Source organism: Argiope bruennichi, chromosome 3 (genome assembly GCF_947563725.1).
Source record: "Argiope bruennichi chromosome 3, qqArgBrue1.1, whole genome shotgun sequence".
NCBI lineage: Eukaryota > Metazoa > Arthropoda > Arachnida > Araneae > Araneidae > Argiope > Argiope bruennichi.
In genome coordinates this window covers 73750611-73775991 of record NC_079153.1, presented here as the reverse complement: position 1 = coordinate 73775991, position 25381 = coordinate 73750611, and the positions used below count along the sequence as shown (strand labels likewise).

The following is a 25381-nucleotide window of genomic DNA, read 5'->3' as shown; positions in this document are numbered from 1 at the left end:
AAGAGCATCATACATGTTGCAATTCTACACAACTTAGATGAAAGTCGCAGAGAGCAAAAGGATAACACTTTTCTCGGAAGGATAGGCATTGACATTTCATGCAGGTGGAATTTAAGAAGAAAGAACGCCGAAGACTCAAAACACCCCACTACCTTTTTAAATGCGGCATTTTTGTGAAAGTGTCGCAAATTTCTTTACTTTTTTCTTTCAGAAATTCTGTTCCCGGAGGAAATATCTAAATATAATTTCTATGAACGCATGATAAGAAGCAGAAGCACACCGCTTCCTCTCCCCTCATTTATGCGAGGGTTGAGATGACATGTCCTTCTAAGCGAAGTTGACAGGTTGTGTAAGTGATGGACTAAATTAAGCCTTCCATTTTGCTCATCTACTTAGTCAAATGACTTTTCATAATCATGTAAACGCCCTCCTACATCAATGATGAGAAAAAGTAGCAGAAACAACAACAACAACAACAAAAGTCTTATTTATGGAATCAATTTTTTTCCTCTGTTCGTTGTTTTGGCAAATTTAGTGGATAAAAACTTAGACAACGGTTCCAAATAAAACATAGTCTTTAGCATCATGAAGTTTGTAAGTTTATTTTTGCTTCTTTTATATTTAGATTTCTTAAATTTCAGTCACAAAAATTAATCGCTTTTTTAATAAAAGGAAAGGTAATTTTTTTTGTTGCCATTAGACTACAAATTAATGAAATATTAAACAGATTCATTTAATTTGATTAAAAAATATTTATTTGAAAATTATTTGCTCATCTAGTATTTCTGTTTCAGTAAATAAATTAAAATATGTTTTGAGAGTCTTTAACGTCAAAAATACTTAAAACATCGATAGAAATGCATATGTATTCTACAATCAATTTGTTTAAAATATTTTTTGATTCTATACTGAGTACATAAATAAGAATTTAGATTTTTATTTTCATTTTGTTTTACAGATTTTTGTTTGGAAATTAATTTTCCTTCCTTTACTGAAAACTTAAACGGATTTACCTTTTGATACTAGAAGATCCATTATTTGCTTTTCTAATAACAATAACAAAAATTATTTGATTTACTAAACATATTTCATTAATTCAGACTGTATATTTTTTGGAAATCAAACATATTAATTGTCAGAATACATGCACAAGACCTTTTTGAATGAATTTACAAAAGATTAATATTAGACTTTATTACTTTCTTTTTTGTAGATATTTATCATTTTTTTTCCAAATGATGGATTCTTTACTTGTCATTGTATTATGTTTTTAAGTATTTACACTTGAATATTAAAAGGAACTAAAGGAAAATCAGTAGGACAAATTAAATAACACGTTAAAATAAAAATTATTGTTTGTTATATTTTTAATGCCATTGTTCATCAGAAGATACACCCAATATTGTTACAAAGAATACACCTAATGAATAGATGCCGTTACAAAAATAGCTCATCTATGCTGTAACACTCTTCTATGCAAAAGTAGTTCAACTATGTTTGTCGCCACACAATTGTATTCCTTTTGATTGCCACTCAAAGCAGAAAGAGGGGATATAAAATTACAGCTGAAAGCAACCTTTCTACTAGATTTTGCGAAGTCTTGCACCAAATCTTCCACTAATCGAATCTTTTTGAGGCGACGGCAGCAGATTGAAATCGAGCCTTTTGAGAAGTTGCAAAATCTAATTTCCGTCGGAAAGTAAACGTCTAGAGCACATTTCCTGCGCAGCACAAGCAGGGAAGATTGCAAGCGACGTCCCTTATCGCACCTGATGAAAAGCAGGGCTTTTCGACACAAAAGAAACAGAAATTCGTACAGAGTAAGAATCCTGCTTTGTTAAATAGCTAGATAAAAGAGCTTTACAGGGACCAAGTGACTTCCATTGAAACATTCATGGTAAATTAAGGTTCACGAAGGAAAAACAGATTGTAGAATGCATGTAACGATAAAGGAATATATTTAGCCCCTATATAAGCAAAAAAATGTTTACTTTTTCAAACTTTCTAGAGGGTTATAAAAAATATATATTCGAATTATTTGTTTGGTTTTGGCTAATATAGTTAAATTTGAATTTACCAGAATTAATGTACCCAGAATGCGAGAAACCGAATGTGCTTGAACGAGTTCTGTATATGTATTTTGTGTTTAAAAACTTCTGCGCTAACATCCGATTTCCAGTTTAATGCTTTTTCAATAAGGATTTCTAAAATTTCAACACTCTGTATGAGGATATCAATAAATCTCAAAAAACCTGTTTCCCAGTTATTATAGTTTGAAGCTACTTTGAAGATGTCAAATTTGAAATTTTGCTCTGTGTAACTTTGAATATTTATGTAAAAATAGAAATTTCTTCCTACAGAATAATTGCTAAGTCATTGCCGTTTTTATTTCTGTATGAAACTATCTTCAGTGTGATTCGAATTTAAATGCCAGTTTGCTGCTTTTAGCTAATTATCGCCGTTTAAAAGAACTAACAGATCGGAAGATTTGTCAGTAAAACGAAATCAGAATTTGACATCTTCAATAGAATAGACGAAACTAATTTGATATTCTTACATTTAGCACATTGATATTTATCTATTAACATATATTCACAAATATCCACGTTTTTCAATATTCTGTATCCAGAACTATGTACAGAAGATATTGTAGCAATATTATAAAACATCTTGTGCTAATGCGATTGTGATCGAAAAAAACATAAACAAATGACAATTACTTAAATCGGATAGCTTCAGACTATCGTTGATAAGAAAATAGCAAATTAGTTTGTAGGAACATGGACCCAATGAGTAAGATCTTAGTTAACATGAACTGGGAAAACATTCCAGTGCTTTAAAAATTTAGTTTTATTTCAGAAAGTGCAATGCTTAACTCTTTCCTTAAGTATGAATCACTAAAATGTTAGACTTATCAAAATTTATAATTTTCTTTTTACGCTCTAATCATTTCAATGATAGTTTTAACTTTGCTCGTTCCATTATATTATACCATTTTCAATGACTAGTTAGAACATAAGAACAAGAAGGGGGGGGGGGGAGGAACATAGGACAGCAGATTTTATTTTTCAGAGATGATGAGGGAGAAATAAGTTTCCCGTGTAGTCTGTGGATTCGAAAAGAAAGGTTTGTAATTTTTGACACCAATAAGAGTTAAAGTTTAAAAATGCAATAAGAAAATGTTTTTTTTTTTTTTTTGCTGATATGTTCCTTTTTAGAAAATTTTTCAGAAATTCACCCAAGGTAAATAAATATCTGTAGTGGTTTTGTATGAGGTTCATTTTCTTTTCTAAATGTAATTAAGAAGTTTTTGAATCAAAAAGCGCTTCTAATTTATTAAAATTTCTAACACGAGATTTAGAGTAGAGATATTTATTGCATCCTTTCGCGCAACAAACATCTGTCACATTAAGATACCCCAGATTCTTATTAAATCATGGCATTGAATCAACAGTACTCTTAAATGCATTGAATCAACAGTACTCTTAAATGCATTGAATCAACAGTACTCTTAAATGCATTGAATCAACAGTACTCTTAAATGCATTGAATCAACAGTACTCTTAAATGCATTGAATCAACCAGTACTCTTAAATGCATTGAATCAACAGTACTCTTAAATGCATTGAATCAACAGTACTCTTAAATGCATTGAATCAACAGTACTCTTAAATGCATTGAATCAACAGTACTCTTATATGCATCGATTCTATATTTATGGAAAAAATTAAAGAAAACAAAGAAAATTATATTATTAAATTTAAAATTTGAAACATTTTTGCTTAAAATTTTGGTTTAATAAGTTTTGTCTAAACTTGTTGAAAATTTCTAGAATCAATTATTACTAAAATCTTTTCAGCAGAGAAACTGTGTTTTAAGATTATCTTTCCATTTTAAAGACACACAATGGACATTTTAGGTTTATTTCATTACTGTTCATAATGGCATGTTACGAAACGATACACTTGATTACCATTTTGTTATCACTCTCTTCAAAATTTCTGAGCTAATATGCGAATATATAATTTATGGCGGAAAATTTTAACACGTGAGAGATCTATTTAAGTCGAGGCTTTCCCACCTCCACAATCCGACTTTAAATCCTTTACTCTGCTATATTACAGCGGAGATTCTACCATTAGGCCATACTATTATGCTGATTGAGTCGCAAAAATCTTATCAGATTGTTTAACACTATCTCTAAGCCGCTCTTTATGAACAGTACCTATCAAGTATAATGTGTCAGACAATGTGTTAATTGCAGATTCTTTACTAATGTAATATACTTGTAACGGAATGCGAATAAATAATTAAACGAAAAAAAAATTGTACAACTAAGAAGATAAAGTTGGCTATAACTTGATGTTGTGACGGCTTACAAAATGAAAAATAATATACATGTTTAAATTATGAAAATATTCTCACTAGAAAGGAGCAATTGATTGAATAAATTTATACTTACTCATATTGTCCTAGAATTATGAATATATTGATAGAGCACAAATACCATTTCAGAAAATATATACAATCCATAAATGCTTATTGAAATTCATGCGATATATTAAGGGGTTGATCATAATTTTAAATATTTTGTTTTAAATATTTAAATATTATATTTGTTTAAATATTTTAAATAATCATAAATTTTAATATTTTGTCCGTTGGAATTTGCTATCAAGATGGCAATCAAAATATAAATTGTTCTGTTTGAACGATGTGTTTTGAGCTTTACATTCAATATATCAATACAATTTAATTTTCATTTTTGAAAACATTCTTTAAATTCAAGTGAACGTGATAATATCATCACACTCAGTTTCAGAACTCGAAATCTAACATAATTTATTATCAAGTTTTGCAGATGGAAATCATATTTTTATATCCTAGCTTTCTATTTTAATTTTAATTCATTCAAGTTCAGTGGTAGGAATTATATATTATCTTTTATTTTCACTGCTTATTTAGTAGTAATTTTTTTGTATTGTCGTTGCTTAGCACACAGTACCTTGTATTAGCCAAATGAAAGAGTTAAAAACTAGTATTTTTGTTTTATATTCTGTAATTATCAGAAATCGGAAAGTGAGAAGACATTGAGAATGAAACGAAGAAAAATAACATTGAAATGTAATATTTCAATTGAAGAGTTCGCATTCACATTCGCATTTCGCAAATTCGCATAGTTCAAAATTTTTTAAAAACAACAATATTCTCTTTCATCAGCATAATTCTTTCAAAGGCAATTTTTTACTATTAATTTTTGGAAGAAAGCATGTATGCTATAATAATTTGTTTAAAGTTTTTTTTTTGAGTTTAATAAAAGTTTATTTTATTATTTAACCGAAATGATTTCAAGATTTCTAAAAGGCCAATGAATTTTCAAAACATATTCAACATTTTACAGATAACTATTTTCAAAATAATTTTGCCCTCAAGAATTTTGATGTCTGGCCAATGTGCGTTGAATTCTGGCTAATGTGAAAATTCCATATATTTCATATTAAATGCTTTAATTATTTGAAGTATATTGTTAGGACCCAATGTTTCAAAGTTAGCTTAAATAGTTTCAATATAAGCTTTTGATTAAATATAATTAGTAGCTTTTATAAATAAATTAGTTAAACAAATCAATATTTTCAAGTTAAACTCTACAATTAATTTAAAAATGTTTTAAATATGTATTATCAGCTTATTTTGCAAAATACTTTCATAAAAAGGATTTCATCATGACAATAATTCTATAATTCTACGCATAATTAATATGCAATGAAGGGCATAAAAACGGTATTCATTTAGAGATAGTATAACATATTTAAGAATTAATTATAATGATGACTAATTTAGTGACTACTGAAGCTTTTTTTAAAGTCAGTGCACATTAGAAAGAGGCATGTATTATCGCATAAAACTAATAAAAAATCGACTTTTAAATTTTATACGAAATTCGAAACTTGTTAAGATAATACACACAAAATAAATTAACGAATATCAGATCAAAATTTAATGAAATTGAGAATTCTACTACTTTTATTTCACCTATATTTTTTTAATTCTCCTACTTATTCTTCTATTTTCTACCTCATTTCACTTATGATAAATGTACTTATACCAATTAAAGCATTATAAATAATAATTATCAATTAAAACATGCACTAATTAATATATAAAAAATTACCTTTTCATGTATACATCAATTAATACCCAAGCATTTAGTCGGTAAATACATAATTAATATATACAAATAATACTGAAAAATTGTTTGATTTCTATTCTTTAACCCTTTATTTACTGACGGCACTTAAAAGCACCATTTAAATCTGGCTTATATCTGGTAATATGACAATTTTTGCTGATGGTATTCTAAAGAACACGGAGAATGTAACCCAAATAGCAAGAAGTTAATATAAGTTAAAAGTAGGAATTAAAAATATTTAATTAATAATTAATTAAGATATTTCTATTACTTAAAATATTTTTCTTGGGTTCCCTGGGATTATTCTGCAAGAAAACTTAACTACTAGTGCAAAAATGAAGTTGAAAAATTGATGGCAACATAATTTGGTAAATAAAGGGTTAAAAAGTACACCTTTAAATATTTACTTTAAATGTTATTTAAATACATATATATGATGGTGCAATGTGCATAAATTAAAACTATTAAATTGTTTTCAAAATATTTACGAAATAGTTTTATTCATGTTCTAAATGAAATAACACGTACGCATGCACACACACGCGCGCACATACTCTCCATGAGATTAGCATCTATAATTTGAGCATTTTCTGCGGCATTAAGATGCAAAGAAAGCAATTATTTTATAAATGCTTTACAATTTATATTTCTTGAAAAATACAGCCATTAATAATGTTAAAAAAGAAAACATAATTACTGAAATTTCATTTAATTAATCGCAATAATGAATCTGAGAAAAATATAACAAGAAAATTTCCATTAAAGAACAACAGAACTGCTAGCGTCCTTGCATTACGAAATCTATTGTATACATCAAAACCACAACAAAATACCAAATATTTCTCTCCAATCCAAGCTTTTGTTTGAAATATTCATTTCTAATATGCAGCATAATTCAAATCATACAAAATACAGAAAATCAAATTCTTCGGTCACTAAGTCAAAGATATAACGACATTTCAATGGTAATTAATCTTTGCAAGCCTCTTTATAATCGAATATATTTGTGAATATAAATTGATCGTTAAAGTATACAAAATCGGCAAACTTGATAAATTTCTAATTTGTTACACTCCTTTAATCATGATGTACGTAAAACAATTCTTTCACTATCGAAGTTAATCAAATATTGTTAAAAAGCGATATAAAATATTAATATTTAAGCAGCTAAAATGACATTAAAATTACTATCGAACGCTTCCCTTAATTATCACTGAGGAGTGCAACTTCCACGAATAAAATGCTCGAAGTATATGAATCTATTAATAAAAATTTACGCAACAGTTATCTCCTACCCAATCACTGTTTTGCTTTTGAACCGGTTCAAAAATCATATTTATCGATCCAACTCTGACTGATCCTGTAAATGGAGATGAAAAGCATTCATCAACTGCAATTTTTCACTGCATAATTCTTTTCAGGGAACAATTCAAATTCCAAAATAAATGAACAGAAATTGTCAGAAAATGAATAAGCATTATCGGAATCTGATTCTTTTTTCACGAACTAGATCCATTCTATCTTTGCAAGAAGGGAGGGGGATGAAGAGTCACCTGACCACACCCCTCCTCTTGACCTTCCCTCCCGACGTCAGCTGAGCAAGGGCGCCCCCCTGAATCAATAAAACTCCCGCCCTGGAGCAAGCACTTGCCGATTGTTGTTTGCCAATTCTATATCCAGTGCCTTTTGGCAGACCCCCAATAGAAGGCAGCAAGGGGCTTACCTGATAAGGGATTCTCTGACAGACAGTGCAGGGGCGCAGGTGGACTCTGAGATCGGCAATTCACTTCAGACGATTTACAAGGGGCGGCGAGGGGAGGAAGAAAGCAGTGGCTTCGTCACTGCGGGGTGTGATCAGTGGCGGCATCTGTTGAGTAGCAAGGTTAGAGAACTTTTCTCATAAAAAGTCCCTTCTATACCCTTCTCGAACTTCTGATTCAAATCTTAATGCTTTGCGCATGTAAAGAATCGACAACTTATGGATTAACGGCTTATCGAAGTTGGTTCAGGACAGCACTTTTTGATACGAGAAGAAACAAAAAATGTTGCCACTGTATATTTTTTAACTCTTTTTAATCTCACTTTTTGAATTAAACCAGTCAATTTTTCAGGAATAAGCTGGATTAGTACAGAAGTGCCAAAGAAGAGTTTTCACGTGCTCCGGAAATAAAGACCATCTGCCTGGAAACGAGCCAAATCTAAAGCCTTTGACAATCATTCATGCGTGAGAATTTGGTGAGAAAACCTTTAACGATCAGACTTGTCAGTGTTCTCGTCCCCTTTTGTCAGACTTATTCTGATAACCAGTTGCTGGTCAAAGATTTCATTATAGGTCTAGATAAAAAATACCAAGCGAATATATTAAAATTTCTTAATAAGATTTAAAGAAGTCACTGCTGGAAAAATAGGAAAGATATGCGTTGCTCGAAAATAGCTAAAAATATTACGCTTTAAAATAACTTTAGCTGTCTGATATCTCGCAACAAAACATCTGAAATAATTATACGGAGTTCTTATCAATTGTGATACCTTTTATTCCCTCTGCCCAAAATTAAGGTACGCATTTCCCAATAATTTTATTTAGAAAAAAATATTGGGAAATATTTAGATTTATTTAGATTTTTTTTATAAATTTAGAAATAATTACTTAATAAAAAATAAAAAAATAATATAAATTGAATAAGTTTAGAGATATTTGGTCTAATTCATTGAGCTAATTGAGATATTGATATGGAGTTGAAAGGCTCTAAAAATTTACTATACCGATTTTATTTTGATAGATAAAAAAACAATATCTTTCTTTTTTTAGATTGTAACGTTGAAAAAATTAGGCATTTCACATATTTAATGAAACAATGAAAAGATTTCTTTGTAACAATGAAATCTATTGCTGAAAAATTACCAAAATTCAAGAAAAATTTACACAACAATTAAATTTTTATAATTACAAATGACCTTTTTTTTCATATATATATTTAAAAAAGATTTAAAAGTCAATTTGGTGCATTAATATTTTAGAGAGTTATTTCGGGAAAGTTCCAAAATAGATTAATTTAAATAAATTAAAACTTTAGAAAAATAACTTTAAAGCGCACATTCTTACTTTCCAAAGTAGATCTGTGCCAAATTTTTTATCTCTAGATTTAACGATTAATTGAAGAGCAAAAACACACTCAGCCTTAGAAATTGTCGACTTAAAATGAAAATTTTCTTTTATTCAAAATGTCTGACTTGATCAGTTTCAAATGTTTGTTTACTATCAAAATGTGTGTTTCTTAGTGGTTACTTATCGATAACTCATTATTTTTTATTACAAAATTATTTATTTTTATCTCTTTAGTCATAATGTTTTTAAAATGTATGCTATAGTTTCGGAGCATTGTTAGGTCAATGCAATAACAAAAAGTTTCATTATTTTTATACTAAGTCCGAAACATGAATAAAAAAATTATAAAATCAAAATATGGAATAATAGCCTAGAAATAAAGAAACATATCAGTTTTAAAAAACATTTTGTAGTCAGTTTTCAGAAACTATTATGACAAATATGATTTAAGATCTTTTAATTTCTTAAGTCAAAAATTTTTTTTACAGAAGTCTTATAAAGGTTATTTCAGAAAAAAAGGAAGTTGTGAAGTATCATATTAAAGTCAAACCTTCAAAGTATTTGTATGTTATAAATAACTCGTTATTGTAACTTTATATAAATTGGATTCAATGTTGTATGAATATTTTCAAAGCTATATGCTATGCTAAATGATATTATTAGCTTATATAATAAATAATGAAATTGGTTATGAAAAGCCAATAAAGTTGTAATAAAAATTTAAAAAAAAACTAATATTTTAAAAGCAAATGTGATTCAATAAGTATTTTTTTTAAAATTAGAATGAATATATCTGCTATTCAGTGTGATAATATTTAAACTCGGTTTATTATCTGTAAATTACATCCTACAACATATATGAGGCGCAAATTCTTTAAAAAAAGTTCCGCAGGACAAATCTTTAAACCTACAGTAGCCAAAATCGGTAGCTCATTACTTGTCGGATAGCAGTAGGTGTTCACAAAGAAAGTTTTTCTTCAAAACTTTAATTAGATTTTTAAATTAACGAGAGTTATATTTTTTTCAATACAACTGCATTAAAACCATTTTAAAAATAAGTTTTTCACTTATAAAGATTTCATTCCCATTCAAAATTGTTTTCGGATTTAAATAAAATTTTAAGTAAATTTTACATTTTATTTTTCATTGTTTCAGTTGCTAGATTTACTATATTCACGTGAACCATGTATCTACGTTCCCACAGCACTAAATACATTTTTTGTGTATTTATTACACTGCTATAGAAAAAATTGAACTTTAAAAATAAAATAAAGACAGACGAAAAGTCTAAAATAATATCATGGCACAAAGATCAGACTAGATGTTTGAATCTTCTATATGTATTTTTAAAGTATTTTTTAAAATTTAAAACTTAATCTTTATAAAAGGGAACAGTCTCACATTATCCCAAAACTTATTCCCTTCTAAGTAAAGATGTTTAAAGTGTTTAATTTTCTGCAAAAATAAATGCACCCCTACCATGAATATATACATTTATGAAATATTACTTTTTGATTGGACATTTCTAAAATTTATAAGGAAACAATGTCATAGGATTTAACACGTATTTAAAAAATTCTATAATATTTTAATTAAACATGAATAATCTTATGCATGTTTCAAAAATATAATATAATATAATTTTTTTATATATGCTTCTTTTTTTACGGAGGGAAGATAATTCGGTTTAAGTTTGAAGAATTTCTTATAGTAAAACATTGATTAAAAATTACTTTGGTATTTTTCCATTCATTTAGATAGAAGTGCTATTATTTATTGAGTTGGACAAATCATTAACACATTTACAAAATTGTTTATAATAGACTTCTAAATCTATATGTGAAAATATCTATGCTAATCTAAATCTTAAAATGGAATATTTTGAAGATTACGATTTATCCTCTATTCAAATATCTAAGACAATAAAGAGAATTTCTTTAATAATTTTATACATTCTTAGAGAAATCTAAATCTCAGCAATTAGCCATTCGGAAAAAGGGCTTACACGGAAAATAAAAAAAAGTAATAATAATAAAAAAATTTACTTCTTAGAATGAAACGAAACACATGATAATGAAAAAATATTCTGATATACATTTCTTTTCATAGCTGATACAAATTTTGTTTATATATAAAAAGTGATATTTTATAAAAAAAACAATCGAATGAGTTTTTGATTTTATAACCCGGCTCTGATGAGTTGGCGAACTTTACGCATATTGGAAAAATCTATTTTGATAAGTTAGAAATCGAACGTGAATCAAAATCACCTAGAATTGATTTCGTTTCGCTTCTTCAAAGCACTAAGGACAAATAGAGATTTTGCAATGAGAACTAGGGTTTGCTTTGAAAAAGTGCTTTGAGTTCAACAAAATTATATTTATTATAACTTTATTATTTCTCATTGGTCCTTTCACCACTTTATACTTTCCTAGAGTATAGGTAAGTGCATTTCCTAGCAAATCAAAGGTCAATAGGTATTATATCAAAAGTACCTATTGACCTTTGATATTTTTACTATATCAAAGATCAATAGTAGATAACTCCCCAGAGTCGCATTGCATCATGGGTGTTTTGATTACTTACTTTCTCACAACGACTATCTCTCTTTTCCGAATACCGAAAATTTCTTTTAATTAGTGTTTTGCAGAGGAAAAATAGCTCTTCTATCTTTTTTTCAGAAAACTACTAATTTTAACATTCCCAAGTTTTTAATATCTCTTCCCCCGTTCTGGAAATTCAACATTTTCGCCAGCCAGGTATTCTGGGCGAAATTAAAATTTGGGACCCATAATTTTACAACAGTTCAAAAAAAAGTTGAAATGTTAATTATTTAAAGCATACGAAGCTCTATGGATAAAAAGTATGGCAATTTGAAAGCGACCGAAAATGTTAAAAGAAAATTCACGAATTTTTCTCCACAGTAATAGTCTTACTGGGTATACATACTCCGAAGGGATTTCATAAAAGTGGTTTTAAGGCATGTTTCGATAATTGGAAAAAATGTTGGAGAAATACATTATAATCAGATGAGAATACTTTGAAGTAGATGCAATACATTTCAACCAATAAATTAGCGCTTTTTACTGTTTTGTTTTGCTATGTTTTGCAGGCATTTAATATTTATAAAAACTCTTTTAGATCACTCTGTAACAAAACGCACCTTTCCTTTTATGTATACCAAAAAAAAAAAAAGATGCATAGACATTTTATAGACTTGATGTAGATTGTAGCTTATATATATTTTTTAAAGTTTCAGATTATACAATACCAAGTAATAAACAAAAATCAACCAGCCCTTAAGAAATAACCGTCCAAATTAGTTAATAACTTCCACTAACGGCTGAAACTATAACCAGTAGAATTAAACATTGGAAAACGAATTCATTTTGTGTTTTCCTTTCCCGATTCTATGAAGACAAAGACAATTCTATTTAATGATTGTTTCATGTTTGATTTTCCATAAATTTGCTGAAATATAAACGAAGACAACAACATTTGTCACTAAATGAAACTTTATCTGAAGCGAATTATGCCCAAACTCCATTGACTGAATGGAAGAAGTTCTCTTACTAAAAGCTCCATCTAACAAAGTGCGTGCAGCCCGAGAGAAAAACATTATTCTTCCTAAAACTCTATTTCCCTGCTAACAACGACAAGTTTTATACGTTTGCATCGACAGAAACTATTCATCGCAAAAGCGATGTCCAGCCTCAATGTTCTAATGGACAGATCACATTATTATTGGAACGGACATGTCTGTTGTCTGATGAAGACATCGCGTGCTGGGAAATGGAATGCATCCCATTGCTCCGATTCCCATTCGGTCTCGCCAGTGAGAATTAGTAATGAGGATCGTAAAAATAGTTTTAATCTTTTAAAAGCAAATGTTTGATGCATTCTATTCCGTAAATAGTTAGTAAAATTATGGTCCAATTAAATTGTTTAATTTGTGGTATGCGTAGATTCTGATAGCAAAATGGTTCAATTTGAAAAAGCTATCAGTGAGAGAAATATGGAATTTTATTTATAGCAAGAAAAAAAATATATTATAAAAATGTCTGCAGTTCACGATGAATGATCAGGAATAGTATACGCATACATATAATATTGTGGAATATCCATTTTCTTGAAAATAGGATTTCTGATGAAGGCTGATTGCATCCTATATGTTGATCTCTTTCTGTTTTTAATAGCCACTTTCACAAATTATTGCATATTTAATACATTTATTAATCAGAAAATAGTTGCAGAAATAGAAGGAAGTGGTTCGTAATGCGCGATGTATATAATGAGCTCAAGAGCTGCTTATTCCAATAACTAAGCTGCTTTCGTAAAAAACGTTCACAATAAATGCGCGCTGTTTGCCAGTTTATGAGCAAACCTCATTACCAGAGAAAGTAATTATATTTTGTCTCCCAAAGAAAAATGTTTTATTTTCTTACTATTCTCATAATTTGCTATTTCCTTGACAGAAAAATTCAGTCATGGAAATAACCCGTTGCATCTTGTAGAACATAATGAAATACAAAAATCTTTCAGATATAATTATATGTTTCAGTACAAAATAGGAAAGTTGTGGTTAATATTAAAAGAGTAATAATAATATATTTAATTGCCCACAATATATTAGATAAGTTTCTTTTATATTTAACTGATGGCGGATATTATTCTCAATCGTTGCTTCATCGATGACAACATGATAATTTTTCAATTTATAGGTGAGCATCACATGCAAAAAAATGCATTCAATACTATGAAAGTTGAATGGGATATTGTCTCTTAAAAATGCAATATATTCAAATTTTTTTATTAGTCTCTTAGTAAAAGCCTTCAACTAAAGGACACTATGCACGAGGTGTGATTTTTACTACTGCCATAATTAACCTTTTGCACTCGAGAGGTGACTCATAGTCACCATTCAAGACATTGCATCATTTTTACGTTTTATTTATTCATTTTTCAATTTTGGTTATTAAAAATACCTACAGAATGGTAAAAAGATGTAAATTAATTTTTCGGAGAAATTCCACTTGAAGCAATTACATATATTTATTTTTCAGAACAATAAACAAGTCTGTATTAACTGAATAAATTTATATCGCATTATTTTTCCGAGTCAAAAGGTTAATAGGCATCTATTAATTAGAGATTTTTTTACCCATTAATACAAATATTTTATTAACAGAATATTCATAGATACCATATTTTTGTGGATACTTATTTTGACTCTGAAGAACAGTAAGACCTATTTAAATAACCTTGAATATAGAGGATACATTCATCGTCATAACCCTTTGTAACTATGAATGGGTAACTGGAGGTTCATTCAAGTATGACAATGCTTAAAGATATCGCATCTGCAAATTATCGTACCTTTAAAATTATCAAAACACTACTGTGGCCATCACAAAACCATATTTATCACCTATTGAGTGTTAAAATGTGACACAACTGATATGCAATATCATTTTCATACTTATCCAACAACGATCATTGCTGACCTTAACAGATGCAAGAATCGCAGGTAAATGTCCCATATAATGATACTGGACAATTGTATGATAGAATACGTGCTATACTTTGATCTTAGTCAAAAGGTTGTAACGAGATTGGAGTTTCTTATCTGCATTCAACAAGAATGCTTTCTACCGCGTCTTATGCGAAACAATTTTTATAATCACATCTTTTCCGAATGTGTTCTTGGAAACATAACCATTTTTATATTTCATTGCAGCAATAAATAATTTGTGTTTTTTTTTTCAAATATTGCGACTTGATATTATGCTTTTTAGATTAAGGGTGCAGATTCCGCGACATACCTAGAAAAGGCGTTCTAAAGAGACTTTGAATAAATTCTTTATTTTTATTTCTCTAAATATTTTATTTTTGAATTCCAGAGATGAATTTTGCCCATGGCACATAGAAAACCACACTGATCAGTCTACTCTGACGTAAATGAAAAGGGACATTAGGTCCTAAAGTAATATTCAATGTTCCTAGTATTATAATAAATTCAGTATATCAAGTCAATCGATCTGTCGAAAGCGGATTACATTCCAAAGAAATTCAATAAACCTTCAGAAATTGAAAGTTAAAATGAAGTAAGCTGCTCATTCTTTTGCATTGTCAATTGCCTTCAAGCTATTAAATTTTTACTATATATAGAATAAAATCTACTTATTTGAGTATAGCGTGCATGTCTGCTGACACTATGCAAGACAGATGTTCAACCTAAAGCCACAAAGTTTGGCATAAATATTCTTTGGAGGCTAAAAATGTGTACTTGGAATTTTTTTTTGAAATTTTAATTAATTAAAAATAAAGAGATTTTATAATTTTTCCGCAATCATTCCTGGACCTGAAATCTCATAAATTCGAATATTTCACAATTTTCAACTTAAAAAATATTTTTTTATTAATACAAATCTAATTATTGCACAATTTTTTTCTTAAATTTCTTAAATTTTTTTTGCTTAATTTTTGATAATGTATTTCATTGCAATAATGAAATTCAAAACGTTTTCGTTGTTTCTTATAATACGTAATTTTCTTTTATTGTTTTAAGGAAGAAAACAAAGATCCCGTTAAATATATATGTAATTTATAAGAAATAGGAAATTGAAGCCATAATACCATGAAAATTAGCAGATAAATTAGTTAGTTACGTTTTTAACAGAATTACGATATCATGGAATTTCAATGAAGTGGCTCATATATACAATAAATAGAATAGGTGTAAGGCAATTAAAATAACAAGGATTTAAATGTCTACCACAGTTTCATGCTTATTTTTTAAATAGAATTATAACATCAATTCATGCACAAGGAGATTTTACTGAAGATAAATACAAGCAATAATCACAGCGAGCCAACTAGCCACCAAAAGCGGCTAACATCAATAAAGAAAAAGAAAAATATCGATGAAAGTGTAATATTTTTGATATTCAAATGCACAAGTTCAGAGCTGATAGATCATTTTCGCTTGCGCTATTAATTTGGGAACATCTATAGTACTGATAGATGTATTTTGCTCATGGATTCGCACACTTTCTCCAGATTTACCTAGACATACAAAGAGGTCATTAACTTTCGGGCTCAGACAGGAACCAATAAAGGCAAGGCGCTTATTGAACAAAGTTTAACGCATGAACTTAGTCATGACATTGTATTTAAAATGTGATGTTTTCAAATCTCTAACCTTCATGAAAGTTAGGGTAAAAAATTCGTGATTAGCTGAATTAATCGCATTGGGGTGAGTTTACCTATGGGTCCTACGCCACTTACTGATGTAGCAAGGGTAAGTGTAGTCAAGAACATAATATGAATTCCCAATCATCATCAATGACTTCTAAGGATAAATAATTCCCTGAAACATATTATGTTGTACCCCTTCAGTATATTTTATCTTAAAAATGATCATTGACGAATGCTTTATCTTCATAACTTTGCCTAATAATAGCGCACAGAACATCACAATTCCGATTGCTACTTCTTTGGCAGCATTGTCAAAATTTTTCCTTAAGATCACTTTAGCAAAATGGTGGTTTAAATCTGCTTCTAAATTTGCATTTCATTCAGTATAAGAATTTTATATATACTATAATCTTGCCAATTGTTGTTATTATAAAATATGAAGCATTCTATTTGTCAAGAGTAAATATTTACTGGTTCTATCCTTCGTAGAACTTTTATTTGAAAAAGCACACAATTGAAATCACAAGTAATCTCAGAGTTAACTGATTTTGTATGGACCGAGCAAAGAAAGCAAGTTGGGTAGGCAAAGGAAAAACAGGCTTTTCCGATTAATCTTTGTGAAAGATCCGAGAGATTCTCCAGACTGAATAATCTGAAAGCCTTCCGGGAGTCCGAGCAACAAAAGAAGGCGTCTATTGATTGACCCGATGATGAAGGACGAGGGCAATCAGGTCCATTACACCTCCGTTTCTTTTTTGGTTACACCCGATAAAAGGAGAAGTCTATTTTTCTTTCCAACAGCAGAAAAGACTGCTGAGTGTGAGCCAGCACCTCGCTTAATTCAATTACGCTGCGGATCTGGATAATTTGTCACCCAGGAAAACACGAGTAAAAGGTTCGTTAAATGATTCTGAGTAGTTTGGAACTCCTGGTAGATGTCTGTTTAAAAACAGAAGGTAAGCGTCAGTAGATAAATTACACTTATATTAACTACCGAAAAGGCGTATGTTAAGTTTCGCGAAGTTATTAAGGAAAACAGCAAACCAACACTATGTTTTAGATTTTGAGGTTCCGAATAGGCAAACATGGCACGAAAGTTTCAGCAAATAAACATTATCTTTAGTTTTTAATACAAGAAAAGGATACTTATATCCAACATTTAGTCTTATCAAAGTAGCAGTATTTAAATGTAACAAAATAAAAAACAGCATAATATTATCTTTCTTTAATTCCAAAAAATTTTATCTGTCATTTAAGGATAGTCTTTCTTATACATGGTGATTCTTAAACAGTCTTATTTTTAGTTTGAATTTTAAAAAACTGCATTCAAACTCAGTAATGAATATAAAAATTGTTAACAGAAATCTGAAAATTATACTTAAATTGAGAAAAGCATCTTCTGTTTATAATATTTTAAAAGCATTTCATTGAGACCAACATCATCAGTATCAGTATCATCGTAATCAGGGAATTAGAATTGCAGTATAAGGTTCGACATTTCTATCAGAGAAAATTATTTTTTACTCTTGCACTAATCATATAAAAAAGTCTTGCAAAAATTATAAAAAAAGAAAGGATTCAATGTTATCGCAAAAAAGATATTCAAAATGATTAAATATATAATGTACAATTTTTCATGCTAAAATATATTGCTTTACCTTAGCATTTATTTTCAATACATGAAACTACATTTTATTATTTCCTTTTTTACCTACGTCTTTTTTGACGATTTGAGATAACGAGAAAATTATTTTAGCTGACTTTAAAATTCTATAACAATTTATGATTTAAATGTAAGGTAGTCGGTAGGGAGCAAAGCTTTGAAAAAGAAACTCGCTCTTTCTTACCTTCTGGTCTGTATTGTACAACCATGGTGACTGTCTGTCCTGCTCCCTTGAGAGCTGCCGCCGCTTGCTCGTGAGTGGCATGCCGAAGATCAACACTGTTCACCTATAAAATACAAGGCGAGTTCAGAATAACGAAAATTAGCATTTGTGGCTTGGTCTTAAATTTAATGCTACGTCTTTTGTTAGTTTGTAAAACTTAAGCAACTATTCTGTTTTTGTTGTAATTCAGCAAAATTAAAGGTATGAAATTCATACTACCTAGGCCCAATGTTGAATGTAAAGGGAAAAAAAACCCCTTTCAGTAGGAAAATAAATAAATAATAATAATAAATCGTATGCATATATTAGGCAATGAAGTAGGAAAAGGCTTAATTGTTAGAGCTGTGGTAAAAAAAGGATGATAAGAACAACAATAATAAAAAAAAATGTATCGAATAATACGTCCTCTTCTTTAGTAAGGAATATGGTCTCTTCTAATTGTAATGGTTGCTTGGCATAGTTTACTTAGCTCTTGAAGCAATTCAGCAACTCTTGAGAGAGGAGTGCCCATTCCTCAATGATCATTTGGGTCTCTTATCTGTTCGTCCGAATGCTGGACGAATAGAACAGCAATCGAATGAACAAAGCAAATCAGGACATATGACCTCTGTTTACCGTATGTAAGTGTTGAATGCCTTCTATTGTTTGGTTTTATCTTTTGGCCAACATGGTGATATAACAATCATCTATCGCCATTGCTTTCCTCAGCTATCCATTATCCATCTTTCTTACAACGTATATGTACCCTGGAATATTTTACAAGCTGGTGAAACAACACTTTTGTCGATTCATAATTCAGCGGCAACATTTGTCGGTCTTCTAGTCTCTCTCAATCTCCTGATCATTCTGCCACGTATAAAGATGTCTTGATAGTTACTCACAGACTTTTTAAATTGCCTATATCGCTTTCACTTGTCTAAAAATTCGATTTTTATCCTTCTTTCTAATATGCATTTCGAGTCATCTGTAATGTTCCGGTTCTGATATTTGCACAAGAATTACCTTTCTGCCGAGTCAGCTTTTTAATGTAATAATTGCAAACAGCGTTTTTCTATTTATAATTTATAGCTGTATGATAATAAATTATTTTTCTGTCTTAATTTTTACACATTAATGTCTGTTGAAATTACATACTATTTAACTAAGATGAGATTTACATTTTTTACTACCATGTAACTTAAGGTGTGTTTCAAATTTTTAGGGACACCATATAAAAACATAAAATCGGAATAATTTTTACCTAATATCTGTAAAAACTTCTTTAAAAAACATGAAAAATTAAATATAATAAAAAAAATCTAAAATAATTAAATAAATATCAATGCTAATAAAAGAAGAAAATAGAAAAAATGCCAAATTTGTGTTTCAGATTTTTAGGGGCAGCTAGATGAGATGGTATACAAATTCAAGTTAAATCTTTATTATTGCTCATTTTTATTTACTACCAGTTGTTTTAATAACTTAAAAAGCTTATATTGGAAACGTCCACGTTAGTACTTAATTTTTTGCCGAAGAAATATGGCTAAAGTTAAATGGTTATCAGATCTTGAAAAAGGCCAAATAAAAGCTCATTACAACGAAAAAAAGTCTTTGAGAAATATTGCAGCCCTCATAAAACGTTCAAAACGTGCAGTGGAAAATTAGGTGAAGCAGTTAAACGGGAAATCAACTGCCATTCAAAAGCGAGGACCTAAGCCAAAGCTCGATTCACGTACCCGCAGGAGAATTATTCAGAAATGTGTAAATGAAAAATCATCAGTACGAAAAGTAACAAAAGAATTGAAACTGGGATGTTCTTACACTACTGTTTGGAGGTCAATCAAGAGAAATAAAAACATGAAATATGCGAAAAAGGCTTGAAAACCACCACTTGCCAAACAACACAAATTACAACGTTTATCCTGGGCAAAGGAACACATGCATTTCAAAGATGAGTGGATAGAAGTCATGTTCAGCGAAGAGAAGAAGCTTAATCTAGATGGGCCAGACGGTTGGAGATATTACTGGCATGATCTAAGAAAAGAACCAGAAATTTTCTCCAAAAAGCAAGTGGGCGGTGGATCTGTTATGATTTGGTGAGCTTTTAGCTTCAATGGTACATGCGAACTGGCATTTGTGAATGAAAAAATGGATTCTGATCGATACCAAGAAATGTTACAAACACATTTACTTAATGCAGGACCTGAAATATGTGGTCCAAATTGAACTTTTCAACAGGATAATGCATTTATCCACAGCTCAAAATCAACAAAAAAGTGGTTTAGAGATAACAATGTGAAAGTTATGGATTGGCCAGCCAGAAGCCCCGATCTAAACCCCATTGAAAATCTATGGGGTCTTTTGGCAAGAACAGTTTATGAAGGAGGGCGCCAATTTCATTCGAAAATGCAACTTCAACAAGTAATAATGGATGCGTGGTATTCTCTGGATCCAACACTTCTTCAGAACCTAATATATTCCATGCCAAACAGAATATATGATGTCATCAGAAAAAATGGTGCTAATATTGAACGGTAAAAAAGTTTAATTTGAAGTTTTGAAACTTTTAATTCCACTGTCCCTAAAAATTTGAAACACAAAATTTGTGCTACTCTTTTGTTTAGTTATTTCAAAGTTGAAATTTATTTGTTTAATCTAAATTATCTTACAATATTTATTTTTGTTGTTTATCTAACTTGTTTCAGAAATAAATTTCAAATATTTATTATTTACGCTTTTATTTTCATTTTTACTGGTGTCCCTAAAAAATTGAAATGCACCTTAGAAATGCATTTATAAAGAACACAAAGAGAAATTTTATATTTCCTAATAGATTATATGATTATTAATATTGGCTGAATCTTATTTGTAGAAAAAATAATTGTATTTAAGAAAAGATGAATTTATTAGAAAGAAGACTTTTCTTAATCTCCTTTTTTAACAAATGATATATATAAAGATTTTTTAAGTCAATTCCTACTTAGATCAACAAAATGTTTTTATTTTAGTTACTTTTCGTTAAATAATTACAATTAATATAAATATGTCTATACATATGACAGAATTACAATATTAAGTGGCAAAATAGAGGTTGGCGACAAACTTGGCGATTATTTGGTGGCATGGTGACCGATTTGGCGACCAAATAGAAATTACTGGACAAATTTAATTAATTAATTAATATTTGAAAAAAAAAACTGTATTAACATCAAGTGTCATACTCTACAAATTTAAAAAAATGTATTTGAACTTGAGTGTATGAATAAGAAGTATTTTATTAATGATTGAAAATTTGAACAAGATACATATAGAGTGCGTGTGAGCTAATAGTAGGAATTGAAAAATTAGAATTACGTTGGCAAATGAAGGTTATGTTAAATACTGAATGGTTATTGTTTAAATATAACTATCGATATATGACCTATATTTGACCTAACATTTAAGGAAATATAATAAAGTTTTGAATGCAGGTATTATGATTTTAAAATAGTTATAATGTTCACGCAATTACAATCCCAGTAGCAAAATTTCAAAAGTTTAAACGAAAGTTATTTTTTTGAAATAAAAAAAATATTAAATAGATGTAGAACGGCATTTTTGGCATGAAAAATGGTGAAACTAGAGAGATGAAGGGGATAAAAGTGAAAACAAACCAATAATAGATAGGGAAACAATAGCAAAGCATTAACATTTCAAATGTTCGAATTGCTGTCACTGTACATGCGGCAGATGGCAGCACGTACTATGTAAACAGGAATCTGTTAAATCTCACGCTAGATGACTTATTACAAATCAGGCACAGTTTTACATTTGATGCGTACACCTTGCATTTACATCTTTTTATATATAGAAATACATTGGATTACGTCGGATGAATTTGTTGGTCACCGAAACATAAAATTCTGTCATCAAAATATGGTGCGGCAAATATTTGACAGGATACATAGGGTGCAGCGAAATTTTGCATTCATCCAACAATCAGAACATTTTGCTATCACAAATGTTCTGTAATTAGTCAACATTGACTCTTTACTGCGCATATTTTTACGCACTGGATAGTATTTTCTTTCAAGAAAAACCAAGGATAAAAATGCTTGTTATCTAACCACGCAGTCACTTTTGCTTCATGTAAAAAAAGTGATACGAGTAGGGTAGAAACTGTATAAACTGTACTTATAAACAATGTAAATAAATCCATTAATTTTAGATATTAGTTATGCATACTTCTGTAATTCAAAATTTGTTCTCAATATGTTACACTGTAAATAGAATCGGTAGGTACATTTTTTAAGATTTTCTCTAAAGACATTCTGCAGAGTCAGGTGATTCCGAAAAATTTATTACGATAAGTTTGACTAAAGTTTAAAGTGATTTCATATTTTATGAGATTTTTCTCGGAAATCGCATTTTATAGACACTAGCGATTCCCTTGTGACTATTTTAGATTATGAGTTGTAACCGTACATCCCGTATGAGAGATATATCTAATATTTACACTCATTTTGTTGCTTATTTACGAATTAACTCTCTAAATAAGGTCGATCTGTGTTTGCCACTTACTGAGAGTATCTGGTCTCCTCTCTTGAGCTCTCCGCTGATGTCAGCTGGTCCCCCCGTCAGGATGAAAGAGATGAAGATGCCCTCCCCGTCCTCGCCGCCCACGATGTTGAAGCCCAGGCCTGTAGAGCCTTTGTTAAGAATAACTTTGCGGGGCTCCCTGAAAACGAATAAATATAAAATTATAAACTAAGATACAACCACAGAGAAATCCTGAAATTGCATCCAATTTTTTTTTATTGCTTATAAACTATTTAAATAGATTATACTCAGATTTGGCGACCAGTTTCGGCTACTTTATTTTTATTTAAACATATGTTATTGAAGTCTGAACATACTTTTAATTGTAATCCATTGCCAAGTTACTATTTCAAAAAACTTATTGCTGAATTTGAAACACACACACACACACACACACACACACACACACACACACACACACACACACACACACACACACACACACACACACACACACACACACACACACACACACACACACACACACACACACACACACACACACACACACACACACACACACACACACACACACACACACACACACACACACACACACACACACACACACACACACAATTCTGGCTCAATATGCGTGTTTTTACTCGCATAAATAACCTGATCCAGCAATATTTAATAACAGGTTGCCTCAAACTTTAGCATTGATATCTTTATCTAATTTTTGACCTTACACTTTTATGCCTTTACATTACTTAATCTAACTTTTAATTAATAATCAGTGTTTAACCAGGTTTAAGCTTTAAACTGTCCTAGCCGTTTCTACAACTAATATTACAACAATTACTGTCATATTTTCCTGCAAAATTCAAATTTGTGCTGCTACTTTACTTGATTGTTTGATGTGTTCCATAGACAAAAATATAGATATTTTTCATTTGATTACATATATTGCTTCAGGCAGTTTTTAAGATGTTTGAATAAATAATTTTAATTCTATCAGTTCTTTATGTTTAGTTGAAAGCAAAGTAATGGTTTTCTCTACCTTTGATATAAGAAAATAATTAAAAAAATTTCTATAGAAAATAAGGAATCTTTTTTAAATGTTTCCTATCGGAAAGATTCATAAAAAATAATAATAATCTTAGGATGAACAGAGCCTGAGATTATGGTATATTATCATAAACTTATAGACTACTTTTTCTTAAGTCAATTTTATACTAAATATTGTAAAAAATGAAAAATCGTAATAGCATAATTGAGATAAAATATAACCTATTTTAATTTTGTATACTGCTTAAAAAGTCATGTACTGCAAAGAATAACATATTTCCATGAAATAATGTATTCTTTGCCGCTGGAAAATAAAATTAAAAGAACTTTAAATATCATTTATGCGATACATTTTCTTCAAAAGAATTTTCACATCACAGTTTTTTTTTTTGTAACAGAAGAAAATCTCCTCGAATGTCATGTATGATATATAGAAAATTTATTCTTGCAAGAAAGGAAAATGTATATATTTATCTGAATTTGACAGAAATGTTTACTCTATATGCAGGAAACACGGTCTAAAATCTTCCATGATAAGAAAATTCGAATAAACAATACTGAGAAAATTGTCCGTAGGATATTTCAAAAGAGGCTTTATTTGTCAGGATGAAAACGAAATCACCCAATTTTCTAGTTATGATGATACTCAAAAACTTAAAAAACAGAAAGAAAGAATTTTTATTTTCCTTAGGAAACAGTTGAAAATAGCATGCAAAGACCTCTGAAATGACACATTTCATTTCCTGCTGTCATTTATATGAAATTTTCTCAAATATAGAAACACTTTTCTTTGAAACATTAAAAACAAACCAAGAGCAAAGAGTACAAAGAAAAGGAATGTAATGATCGTGAAAATACGTAAATGAAAGAAAATAAGCAAGATAACACGCACATATAATAATTCAGAATGAATAAACATGGATTCAGAACAGTAAAGAAAATAAAATCTACATATTTAACAGACAAAACATAAGCTTCCATATCTCAAAGGACAGTTCTAAATAGAGTACAGCGTTCGATGTGAAATTTATTGAAATTATGCTATTTGGGGATTTATCTCATTCCTTTTGATAACATAATCTAATGAATATTCATTATGAGATTCGTTTCATTAAAATATACTCATCGGAATATTTAATCGCCTTTCAACAAATTTTGGAAGGAAGTTTCTTTAATTCTTCTACACAATCTTGATCGATCATTAGTTTTTCATATATCATGTATGCAAGAAGAAAATATTGTAATCATCAAGATATTCAACCTCTGTACCCCTTAAGATCTCTTTAAGTCGCAGAAAAACAATTTTAGAATTATATCTGTCTCTGAATTAGATTTCAAAACTGGAAGAAATTATGTTTTTGTTTTCGAGACAGATAAAAGACAGATTCGATATGCGATAATCAGTTTGGTATGTTGTATTCAGGATTTCCGATT

The 25381-nt window shown here is 29.6% G+C and overlaps 1 protein-coding gene across 14 annotated transcripts in view; it reads right to left on the bottom strand.

Moving 5' to 3' along the window:
- The window catches only part of LOC129962641 (disks large 1 tumor suppressor protein-like), a 402450-nt gene that overhangs the window by 43932 nt on the left and 333137 nt on the right, over nucleotides 1-25381 (bottom strand). For all 14 annotated transcript variants that reach the window (XM_056076505.1, XM_056076514.1, XM_056076510.1 and 11 more), the window contains 2 exons: nucleotides 22919-23075; nucleotides 18341-18443 (listed from right to left, as the gene is read on the bottom strand). In XM_056076505.1, the coding sequence (XP_055932480.1) occupies nucleotides 18341-18443; nucleotides 22919-23075 (260 nt within the window). The remainder of the gene's footprint in view (nucleotides 1-18340; nucleotides 18444-22918; nucleotides 23076-25381) is intronic.